The sequence below is a fragment of the Cicer arietinum genome, chromosome 6 (genome assembly GCF_000331145.2).
Source record: "Cicer arietinum cultivar CDC Frontier isolate Library 1 chromosome 6, Cicar.CDCFrontier_v2.0, whole genome shotgun sequence".
Taxonomy (NCBI): domain Eukaryota; kingdom Viridiplantae; phylum Streptophyta; class Magnoliopsida; order Fabales; family Fabaceae; genus Cicer; species Cicer arietinum.
This window is the reverse complement of record NC_021165.2, coordinates 26,813,506-26,825,890: the sequence shown is the minus strand read 5'-3', so window position 1 is coordinate 26,825,890 and position 12,385 is coordinate 26,813,506. Positions and strand designations below refer to the sequence as shown.

General features: G+C 31.7%; 3 protein-coding genes across 3 annotated transcripts; 2 read left to right on the top strand and 1 right to left on the bottom strand.

The window, feature by feature from the left end:
• The first annotated feature begins 980 nt into the window (after window positions 1-980).
• On the top strand, window positions 981-5,300 carry LOC101513304 (glyoxylate/hydroxypyruvate/pyruvate reductase 2KGR-like). The gene is made up of 2 exons (XM_004506784.4): window positions 981-1,520; window positions 4,509-5,300. Exons 1-2 carry the CDS (start codon window positions 1,098-1,100, stop codon window positions 5,025-5,027), a joined length of 942 nt encoding a protein of 313 aa, XP_004506841.1. The 5' UTR covers window positions 981-1,097; the 3' UTR covers window positions 5,028-5,300.
• A 1,491-nt stretch (window positions 5,301-6,791) lies between these two features.
• LOC101513628 (uncharacterized) lies at window positions 6,792-7,383 on the bottom strand. Its single transcript, XM_012717606.3, is given in 2 exon segments — window positions 6,792-7,230; window positions 7,233-7,383. Coding segments are annotated over 2 exon segments (351 nt in total). The 5' UTR covers window positions 7,318-7,383; the 3' UTR covers window positions 6,792-6,964.
• A 2,026-nt stretch (window positions 7,384-9,409) lies between these two features.
• LOC105852414 (uncharacterized) lies at window positions 9,410-10,760 on the top strand. The gene is made up of 4 exons (XM_012717592.1): window positions 9,410-9,438; window positions 9,969-10,092; window positions 10,305-10,694; window positions 10,752-10,760. Exons 1-4 carry the CDS (start codon window positions 9,410-9,412, stop codon window positions 10,758-10,760), a joined length of 552 nt encoding a protein of 183 aa, XP_012573046.1.
• Window positions 10,761-12,385: the final 1,625 nt, after the last annotated feature.

Here is a 12,385-nt window from a genome sequence, read left to right as displayed (position 1 = left end):
TTGTTAAAGTAAATTATCTTTCTTCGACGATCGAATTTTGAATTACCAATCTTTTCTCATACGAACTCAAGAGTTAAACAGAAAAGAATAAGATGGAAAAATTCATCAACCATAAATCTTCTCTTCAACCTCTATCATTCACCCTTGATACCTTTCTTTCTCTATGTAATGTGTTTGGGCAAAGATCAATTTTCGACATTTCCATTTCTCTAATTTTGTGATTATAAAGTTTCAAATTTTCTTTTATATATACTCAAATTATTTTATAATGTAAAATCAAATGTACATTTCTTATGAAAAATATGGAAGATCTTTATTTTATCTGTTCATCGTCTCTTCAAGGCGAAAGAAGATTAAATTCATAGTCGGTGGTTATAAACAATATTCTCATCTCATTTTTTAAATCAAGCAAAATCACACATTGTAATAGATACTTGTGATAAAATATTAATATCTATAAGTATTTCTTAAGCAATAATTATAATTTTCTCCAAAAATAAATATTTTAAGTGATTCTTAAATAGCTCACACTTTTTATATTAAAATGTTATTTACTAATATAATCTTACAATATCAACACAGGAATTTTGGTTCGAGAAATACCTTAAATATAAAAAATAATTACATATCCTATTTCTTACTCACTATTACAATCATGGTTATAATGACTTATAAAATAAATAAAAAACTAATAAACTATAAAATAATCATACATATTATATTTTATTTCAGTATTTTAATTAATTTAGTCTTCTTTCCGTCAACCTTTTCATCTCTCTATTCATCCATACATCAAAATTTGATAGTAAAAAATAAGTAGTTGATTTTATGTCTCAAAGATAAACTTCAAAATCTAATTAACTGAAAAAGAAAAACTTTTAAATTTTATTTTTTATAAACTTTTATGACAATAAATTATATATTTTTTAAATTATTTTAATTATAAATAATTATTTTATTTTTATTTTTTTAATTTATGGAAACCATTGGTAACGTTATCTGTATCATCATCTTGTTGACCTTCCTTCCACCGTAACCACACGCGCCCCGATCAAATCTCTGCAATTCCATTTCTCAAAACCCTAACCCTAATCCTAATGGCTTCCATATCTCTTCTCCTCGTAGCTCAAGTAATGCCATACTTAGAACAAGAACTCAACAAACGCTACAACCTTCTCCGCGTATGGGACTTCCCCCAAAAATCTCACCTCTTATCCCAACACGGCGCGTCGATCCGTGCGGTGGTCGGAAACTCAAATGCCGGCGCCGATTCCGAACTCATCGATGCACTACCGAAATTGGAGATTGTTTCGAGCTTCAGCGTTGGGGTTGATAAGATTGATCTTAATAAGTGTAAGGAGAAAGGGATTCGTGTTACGAATACACCTGATGTTTTGACTGATGACGTGGCTGATTTGGCTATTGGTTTGATTCTTACGCTTCTTAGGAGGATTTGTGAGTGTGATCGGTATGTTAGAAGTGGGAATTGGAAGTATGGTGACTATAAGTTGACTACTAAGGTAAAACCCTAATTACCAAGTTTCTAAATTTATGTTTGCTATCTCCATGTTGTTGAAAATTGTGGTGTAATTCTAAAACCATTAAACTCACTAACTGAAAACATATTCGAGAACCAAAATGACTAACAAAAGCCATATTTTGGGATGTTTTTGTAATTTTGATACATTTCAAAAATAGTGACACCACCTCCCACATTCAGGACCAAAATGATTGGGTGTTTACTTCCAAAAATGATTTAGGTAAAAAAATAAAACTATAAGGAGGTAATATGTAATCTATGAAATATTGACACAATCACTAAACATGACATTGATACTGACACAAGATAACCGCGGGTGTCGGTGTTGTGTAGGTGTCTGACACCAAAAACTTTTTATATAAGGTGTCAGTGCTATATGGCATGTGATCATTGGATCATTCCTTTATTAATAGTAAATAGATAGAAGATAGATAAGTAGAAGCTAATAAAAAAATTGTAGTAAAAAATAGATGATTCCACAATTGTGGTAGCTCCTCATATATTAAAAACCTTATGGTGGACTATTTTTGAAAAACTTTCTAAATACACTGTTACTTACTCTTCTACTCTGTGAGTGGACTCAACAACAGAATGTATCTGTTTTATTTAACTTTTTCTTTCTAATAATTTGTTCTACTTGTGATATTTATGTTTTGTTTAACTAATTTTCAGAATGTTGCCTAGCTGTTAATCAATTGTTTCTTCAAGATCGAGTTAATTTTTTTTTTCCAGATTTTTGTGTTTGTTATGACGATATTTCAGGAATGCTTTTGTATACTCCTTGGTTGCCACTTAATTGTGTTAAAGACTTCAGTTTGTTTTGGAAATGAATTTTTTCTGAAAGATATGATTTTGTTGCTTCTAGTCGAATCATGAGTGATTGAGTGTTTCTTTTTTGGTTTGAAACGGGCTGTTATTCTCTGTTTTCAGTTATTTCCATCCCATAGTTTGAAACGGGCTGTAATGTTTGGGCTTTGGCTTTGGTTTTTTCTCCTATAGTTTATTTTTCTGGAATACTAGCAATGTAACGTTTGGTTTTGGCTTTTGGATATACTTTTGAAAACACTCTGTGATTAGTCCAATTTTAAGAGGCGAAATTAGTTGTCCATTTTTTTCTTTAAAAAAATATGTTGACTTTGAGAAGTTGAATTCAATTCAATAGGGCATCCAAAAGAATTATTTTTAACATTCCTCGTTATATTATATATGTATCTCTTCAATCCTGAATTCATTGTTTGATTTTTCGCATTTATATGAGCAGAGTATGTTGTTAAGCAATAAACTTTAGAGATTGCTGCATATAGCATTTATACGAGGAGAGTATGTTGTTTAGCAATAAACTTTAGAGATTGCTGCATATACTTGCTACTTAGCTTTGCATTGCAGTCTGCATATGCAAATAGTTAATTTTCTTCATGGCAGAAGCTTTTTTTATGGATTCTAGATTCTTGTTATCCAGAATGCACATTAGATAGTTGAGACTTGAGAAGGGTGGAGTCATTTAAGTGGCACAGTTCTCCCAGTGCCTAGTTTTTTCTATCCACAAAACTCAAACCCTTGACTCAGTTTAAGGGAAACTAAGCACCTTGTCACTTGGACTTTGTTTCCATTTATATGTCATTTTGGAAGCTTAAAGTCAGTTACAACTATGTCAATTATAATACCCTTACAATTACATTACCTAATTGATTGACAAGAGTGAGAGTTGCAGGAATATAATATAGGTATATTGAAAAATTAAATAATGATTTGATATAAATTGGGACATTAAGTGTTTTTGCTAATAACTTCAAATGACATTTCAAAAGGAAGATATACTATCAAGAGAAAATCCCACCTGTACCTTAGTGGACAATTAATGTGAGCATAGCAGTTCTCTATTAGGATCCCTTTGGTTCCACTTTTCATCATGGTTATCAAACTCACTAGTTGACATGTATGAGTTAAATGTTTCTAGATAGAAATTTTAGTTGAACTTATATGGACTTGCTTAGACTTACTCTTACATAGTGGCAAGTTTATACCCAAGTGAGCGAATCTTATAAGAAGGTAACATCAGAACCAATATCGCATGTTTCATAGTAGGGTTTCTATATTTTTTCATTCCCTCTCAATGCTTCCCTGCCAAATGGAGCTTTCCTTGGCATTTTCCCACCAGTGCCATTAGTATCTTACGATTTATGCAATTTGTATATTGCTTCAGAAAAAAAATCAAACACAATTGATACATATCGAAGTTTGAATCTCTTTTTGACCTCAGCATGAATTCCCCAATTCAATGGGATACAAACTCAGACATGGGTGCATCCTAGAAACAGGCCAAGTTGTTTGACTTGGTTTCTAAAGAGTTTTGCTTATGTCATTTGTTTTTACTTAAAAATGTCATATATTTATTGATTATCCTACTATTTATAATAAGATTCAATTAGATTCGGAAAATAAGTCTTCTAATTCCCAATTCAAATCTCGATTCGATAACCTTGGTTCCCACCCTACCACCAAAGACCTGCTCTATAACTATTGTTCACTTATTTTGGCAACGGTCCAACAACCTCCAGCAAATACTTAGTGTCCGGTGATCCAATTCACCCATGAAGCATCACTGCAGTGCACAAACTTGTCCCTGCGATACTGCCCTTTCCATTTATAGGTTTTTTTTAATATTGTTTTTGTATTTGGTAAACACGTTGAATCTATAGAAGCTCTATTAGTTTAAGCACACTCTCAAGTTTAACAAACCACCTATTTTTCAATATTCGCAATTTGTAAGCTATCAGAAAACGGTGAAAAACATTTAAAATTGGACACAGTGATCTATCATCATGTTGCAATGGTTGTGGAGCTTCAATCATATTATTGTGTCGTACTGCTCATTAAAATCTGTTATAGGTATTCTCATGTAGTATTTCCAGTTCCATTTTCCATCAAGAATTTTTCTTTTCTTTTTCATTTGGTATTTCCCTTGCAGTTCTCTGGTAAAACCGTTGGCATTATTGGGCTGGGAAGGATTGGGGCAGCAATTGCTAAGAGAGCTGAAGGTTTTAATTGTTCAATATGCTACTATTCTAGAACTCAAAAGCAGGAATCAAAATACAAGTTCTATCCAAGTGTTGTTGAGTTAGCATCCAACTGCGATATACTAGTTGTTGCATGTCCTCTTACCGAGGAAACCCATCACATCATCAACCGGGAGGTCATTAATGCACTTGGTCCGAAGGGTTTTCTAATTAACATCGGCCGAGGTAAGCATGTTGATGAGCCAGAGCTGGTCTCTGCATTGGTTGAAGGTCGTTTGGGTGGAGCCGGACTGGATGTGTTTGAAAACGAGCCTCATGTTCCTGAAGAGCTATTTGGGCTGGACAATGTTGTCTTGTTGCCGCATGTTGGAAGCGGAACAGTAGAAACTCGAACTGCCATGGCTGATCTTGTTCTTGGAAACCTGGAGGCTCATTTCCTTGGAAACCCACTGTTAACTCCCTTGGTTTAAGCTATGTGCCCCTATCAAACTATCCCATAAGATTCATTGGCCATTGACCTAGAAAATTAGATGGAATGGCCTCCATTGTGTTACAAAATCAATTAATGATTCTTGTATATGGAATTGGTGATTGTGGGAGCTTCAAATGCTGCTTCAACAATTGTTGTAAAGAATAAGTCAGTTCGTCTTTAATCGTGTGACATCTTAATTATCTGATTATCAGTTGAGATTTTGGCTGAACTTTAGCCATGAAATAGCTTATGTTATCATGTTTGGCTTAAATTTTTGTTGTCAAACTATTAAAATGGTGTTTATAGAGCAGGTTTATCAGATATAAAAATGTTGTTGAAGAAAGCGTAACACATTAACAATTGAATATGTAGTTTAAACTAAGAAAATGACTCATCTTAACAACCAGAGTATGTAGATAGTAGTTTACTACATTTCAACAAGGTGTTAAACTTCAACATACAGTGCACCTAACAAACAATTGAGATGAAGTTATTCTTACATTGACATCTAAAACAACTTTTTACTCTGCAACTTCACTTAATTTCAGAAATACAGTTATATAAGAGTCAAAAAGACTTGACAAAGTAACCAGGTTTCATAAGATGTTAATGTTAAAAAAACTTTAAACAATAAGCTTTCATCATATGTTAGTGAACAACTGCTTTATATTGAGAGTAAATATTTTTTAATCTTTTAGGCTCAGGAGTTTGGGGAGAATGTATTGAAACATAGAGAAGACGCAACTGTTATGCGGTCTTTTAACTTAAATTTAGATAACACTTTAGTTATTTATTATTTATTTTTTAATTTAGTCTTTTATTAAATTTTATTATAAAAACTTGAAATTTTAAAAGAATAAAAATATAAGTTTATTTAAAAATTTAAATTATAAATTTGATGAAATTTGTATTATATTGAAGATAATAATTAATTTTACGAGTTTTGTTTGAAAGTTTCCTTAACTTAATTTTTTATAACACTTCAGTCATTTTATTTATTTTTAATTTAGTTCTTTGTTAAATTTTATTATAAAAATTTGAAAATTTAAAAGAATAGAAATATGAATTTATTTAAAAATTTAAATTATAAATTTGATGAAATTTGTATTAATAATTAATTTTACGAGTTTTGTTTGAAAGTTTTCTTAACTTAATTTTTTATAACACTTCAGTCATTTTTTTTTAATTTAGTTCTTTATTAAATTTTATTATAAAAATTTGAAAATTTAAAGAGTTAAAATATAAGTTTATTTAAAAATTTAAATTATAAATTTGATGAAATTTGTATTTTATTGAAGATGATAATTAATTTTACGAGTTTTGTTTGAAAATTTTGATGAATTTTTGTAAAAAAGAATAACATTGTTAATATTTTAAAACATAAAAAATCAAATTATTTATTTAAAATAAATTATCAAATCAAACAAATAAAATAAAATAAAGTCTTATATGATATTCAATTAAGGGATATGAGCAATTATGTCTAAAGAGAAAGTTTCTATTTTATTTGTGAAAATTTTATTTACGAAAGTTAAATAGTTAAAATGAATAAATTTGGTTTAAAATTTCCAAAATCCTTCAAAACCTCCTCAATATACTTTTTTAATTCCCCGAATAAAGAAAATTTTGTATAATAATGAAAAATTAAACCCAAAGTAGTCCCCTCCCAAATTAATCTCTTCCTTCTAGTTCAAATCCTTACTAATTTCCTATCCGCAATGATTACTTGATATAGATTTATATACAATAACGTCTTTCCAAGTTCTGTAGAAAAACCATATACTTCATTAACGGATTAATAACTAACTTTAGAGCATATACAACCATTAAGACCTTACATATTCATACACCAAATCAACTTCAACACATTAAAATACATACATTATTATAAAACAAAACAAGATTAAAATCTAACATCTAAAATTCCAAATCATTTCACACATGGCCTAATATAGGTTTCTCTTTCTTCTCTTTTCCTTCATTTTTCTTCAAATCCTCTTTCTCTTTTATATCCAACCCTTGTAACTCATCCACACAAGCCGCCGGCGGTTCATTTTCCGGCTGAATTCCAACAACAACATCGGAACCGTCCTCACCGACAGGCCTCGGGTCGTCGATGCAATCATCTTCGCCGGAGAATATCGACGCGGCGGTCGATTTCACCGCCGCGGCGGCTTTAAGAAATGCTTCGTGGATTGATTAAGAGCGGGATCTTCAAGACCTGCGTCTTCTAAACGAGGAGGTATGATCTGGTGCAGCAATCCAGATTGGTTTTCCGTGGACTCCATCTTGAAATTTTTTTTTTATTTGATTTTTTTTCTCAACTGAACCCTATTAATTACTCACTTTTAATTATATATATAGGTTCCAAACGGTTAAGGCGGTGATGGTGTGTGGGCTTTTCTGTTTCTAAGGATTCTTCTCGCAGCAAAATCTGGCCCATTGATTTTCATGGACCCATATCAGAGATTTGTACCATGCACTCCTTAATTTTATCTCCCACCCTCCAATTTTTGCAAAAGACTATATTATCTTTTTTTTTTTTTTTTTTTTTTTTTTTTTTTTTTTTTTTATTTTGTTTAAAATCATAAAAAAAAATTTACCATTCCAGTTTCTCACCCCTGCATTCGAAAATTATAAAAAATTTCTTGACATTCGAAAATTTTAAAGTTTCGAAATAATATCCAAGTATTTTGTTTTATTCGAAACTTTGTTAAATTGAAAACTTTCGAAATAGAATTATGCAGAAAAAGTTAACAATTTCGAAACTTTGGAAAAATACTAAACATTCTAAATGAAATTTTCTATAAAATTTCGAAACTTTGGATGAATATGAAAATTTCGATGTGTATTTTTCTAGAAAGCTTCGAAAGTTTTGATGAATTTGAAACTTCTGAAGCACATATCCTTCGAAAATTTCAAACCTTCGAAGTAATTCCATTTTGAAAGTTTCAAAAAATTTGAAACTTTTGAAAATTTCAATTTTTTTTTTAAATTACTGATGTATGTTATAATTAAAAATATATTTTGAAAAAAAAATTACAATATTGTTATTAATTAAATTTATTACTATTTTTGAAATCAAGTATAAGTAGAGTTGAAGTTCTTGCTTCAAGAACGGTTATAGATTCTACAGAAAAATTCATCATCGATCAGGTATTATTATTACTGATAATTCATCACCGATCAAATTTTTATTATAGCTATATATTTGATGTTTTATTTGAAACATATTTTGTAGGTATTTCCCTCTCGATAAGCTGTATTTGAATGGGCAAAAACCATTGGAAGGCAAAATGGAATTTTAAATGTTACCATTCGATCATATAAAGCAACCGGAAAGAGGGGAAAAAAGACAAATTGATTTTGGGATGCAATAGAGGTGGAAGATATAAATCAAAATCAAAATCAACAATAACTTGTTTTCATAAGGAAAACTGTTCGTTTACTCTCAGATATATATCGTTAAGTGTTGGTGAAGAATGAAAAATTAGTGTTTGTTGTGGGACACATAATTATGATTTACTTGATACTGTAACATGTCATTCTTATTTGGGGCGTTTAAACAAAGAAGAGAGGAAATTTGTCAATGACATGACAAAGTATAAGCTTGCACCCAGATTCATTTTAAATGCTTTGAAAGAGAGAAATAAAACTAATCTCACATTTCCCAGTCAAATATATAAAGCAAGGAGCACTTATCGATCATCATTGAGATGCTCGTACACAGAAATGCAGCATCTGTTGAAGTTAATACAACAAAAAAGTTATGTGCATTGGACAAGAAGACAAGATAATTCAGATGTTTTGAGAGATATATTTTGGACGCATACTGATTGTATAAAGTTGTTAAACATGTTTCATTTTATTTTGATATGTGATAGCACATACGAAACAAATAGATATTGGTTACCATTACTTGAAATTGTCGGTGTCACATCTACTAGTTTGACATTTTCGGTTGAGTTTGCTTATTTAGAACAAGAGCAACAAGATAACTTCATCTAGACATTTGAAAAGGTACACAGTTATTCAAATTTGAGGCTTTTATTTCTAAAGTTATTGTGACTAATAGAGATCTTGCCATGATGAATGCGATTAATGTTGTGTTTCATACTTCAATACATTTGCTATGTTGTTTTCATATTGAAAAAAATGTTGGGGCAATATGCAAACAATATGTGAAAAAGGATAGACAAGAAGAAGTAATTGATTTATGGAGAAAAAAAATTATATTTGACTAGTGTGGAGGAGTATGATCATCATTTGCAACACTTTGAGCTAGTATGTGCCGATATTATTCTTTTTGTTGATTATGTGAAAGATTCATGGTTAACACCTTACAAAGAAAGATTTGTCAAGGTTTGGACCAATATTGTGATGCGTTTGGAGAAGACAACATCTAACAGGTATTTTTAAATTATGATTTATTTTATTTTAGAAAATATGATCTACTAGTTTACGTGATTTGTTTTAATTTGCGTTATTTAATTTATTTATAGAGTTGAGTCTGCTCATTAGAGACTGAAAAACATACTGCAAACTAATTTTGGTGATTTGTGTAAAAGTTGGGATGCTGTGAATATGATGTTGAAGAACCAAATATGTATCATTCAATCTTTTTTTTAGAAAACCATCAAGGATGTTGAGCACGGGTATAACTCACCATTTTTTCAAAGTCTACATCACTATGTATCAAGAAAATGTATGAAAAAAATTGACAAACAGTTGCAATGGGTGAAGATTGTAGGTACTGACAAAACATAATGTGGTTGCTCAATCAGAACAACTCATGGATTATCATGTGCTTGTGAGTTGACAAAGTTACAGATATCTGGTAATGTTATCCCTTTAGATAGCATTCATGTTCTTTGGAGAAAGTTAAGCATTGAGCATGAATTAGAGGATGAATAATCTTTATCAAATTATGACTTTTCAGAAGAGTTGGAAGAATGAAAGCGTACATGAAGAAATACGATATTGTTGGTCAAAGGATATTCAGGGCAAAGGTGTGTGAAGTTGTATTTCCACATACAACATCAATACTTGCACCACCAGAGAAGGTGAGAACCAAGAGAGCTAGTAAAAGGAAAAAAAAAAACAATTTGATACTCCCCGTGATCCTTCATATTATGAGTATGTTGGTGCCTCTCAAGAATCTGCAAAGCAACCATCTCAATGTTCTGCAAGGCAACCATCTCAATCATCACAATATTCTGCTAGGCAACCATATAAGATACATTTTCCTACTTATATACATTCGTATATTGAGGAGATAATAGATGTTGTGGCTAATGGAAATTATGGGTTTCACGCAATTGCAGCATTATTAGGTTGGATTGAAGAATCTTGGCCTTTAGTTCAATCACAGTTGGATAAAGAGATTCGTCTACATCAAGATCTTTATTCCAATGTTTTTTATGACAGTGTTCAATCAGTGTGCAACTCATTGAAAATATCAGGATTGGGTGCTCAAGGAAAAAATAAGTGGGCGTCGTTACCAAACTTGGGTTACGTGATAGCAACACTATATAATGTCATATTGGTGTCGTTGCCTCGTAATCTGAATATGACATTTTTTCCGCTAAACAAAGCATCATCGAAAGAGTCTTCCGTTCACTCTTTACTAGCAATTGGATTCGTCAATGAAAATCATTGGGTACAGGTAAAATTTATGATTAGTGTTGTTTATTAAATTAATGTTCAATATTTTCTTGTTCAGATAAATTAATGTTTAACTTTTTCTTGTTCAGATCAAATTGAAGTCTGATTGTCCTTTGCCACCTATCTCACAAAAATAGAAAGACTTTTGTAGTAAATGTGCAAAGAAATGGGACTGACACTCCACCACATCGAAGATATCCAGAGAACATCGAAATCGATACAAACGGATGATTAGCGCGCTCATCATCATATGGTGTAAACACTACATCCTCGAGCAACAAAGCATCAAGTCTTTGTCGATATGTCATCAATCCACCTTCAACCGCATGTTTTGCAATCCACCTACATGCTCTTGGAAGATGTGCAGGAACCGCTCCTCTATCGCCCTGCTTACAGATCCTAGGGAAGTGCTCGTAAATTCGGCACTGCAACATAAGTAACATCATAAAATAATACAACTTAATAAATAAATAAATAAATGACACGACTTAATATAAATAATATACTAGTAATAGGGTCATGTAACCTCCCAACTGTTGAGTGTCGTGGACAGTCTCATCTCCCAGATTGTCATAAAGGAAAACTAATGCCGCGGTAGCCCACGAATAGTCTCGACAACGATCTAAACCAATAAATAAACTAATGTATTTTGCCTCCACACGCGTATGTGTTTTATCGAAGAAAATAGTGCTACCAACTAAATGCAACAGATACATTCTAGCCGCACACTCAAACTAGTTAGTTTGAATGAGACGACTATATAAATCACGCAACCATTGCAATATATATTGGACACATTTATTATAATTAATCTCAACTAGTGTTTCCTCCCATGTTGCACCTAAGTACTCATGTGCAGCTCTTGCAACATTATTAGTGTTCATATTCACAGGTGCATCAAAAAATTTACCATGGGGTGAGATGTGAAGGAGAGTCACAACGTCGTCTAAAGTGATAGTCATCTCTCCAACTGGCAAATGAAATGAGTTGGTCTCCCTGTGCCATCTTTCAACAAATGTGGATATTAGAACAACATCAGCCATAGTGAGGTAGGCTGAAGACAGATGTAGCAGCCCAGATTCCCGAATTCAATGCTCTACAGGATCTGGCACAGGAACTTCGGAAAACTTCTTCAGCTTCAATCCATGAGTAATAACTTTTAACGATCCACGATCCTGCAAGTAATTACACAGTAATTAACTAATTAAATAAACTTAAATAAACAATTAATTAAATAAATTTAAATAAACAATTAATTAAATAAATTTAAATAAATAGTTAATTAAATAAACGTAAATTAAATAAACATAATTAAATAAACTTAAATTAAATCAACATAATTAAATAAACTTAAATTAAATAAACATAATTAAATATCATCAACATCAAATATTAATTAAAATATACCTCTCCTTCTCATAGCCTCCGAGCCACATGGTGTTCATACTGTGTCAACACATGTGTCACCATCGGTCCCCCGGAGAATCCAATCTGCTGATCTTGCTCATCCACATCATCAGCATGTGCAGCAGCATCATGAATATCATCAGTATCGACAACATGTGTAGCATATTGTTCCTCAGCCTGTTCCATCTGAGGCTCAGAGACATTCTCCTCCATCTGTGAATGCTCAGTAGACTCAACGGCATCATCATGAACATCTTGTCTTCGACGATGCTGCCTAATTGGACG

Bases quoted from the DNA above. Each gene is read 5' to 3' on its own strand.
- LOC101513304 (XM_004506784.4), top strand. From the start codon at position 1,098: ATGGCTTCCATATCTCTTCTCCTCGTAGCTCAAGTAATGCCATACTTA. The intron at 1,521-4,508 runs GTAAAACCCTAA...TTTCCCTTGCAG, and splicing joins ACTATAAGTTGACTACTAAG to TTCTCTGGTAAAACCGTTGG.
- LOC105852414 (XM_012717592.1), top strand. From the start codon at position 9,410: ATGCGTTTGGAGAAGACAACATCTAACAG. The intron at 9,439-9,968 runs GTATTTTTAAAT...ATGACTTTTCAG, and splicing joins GAGAAGACAACATCTAACAG to AAGAGTTGGAAGAATGAAAG. The intron at 10,093-10,304 runs GTGAGAACCAAG...TATATTGAGGAG, and splicing joins TACTTGCACCACCAGAGAAG to ATAATAGATGTTGTGGCTAA.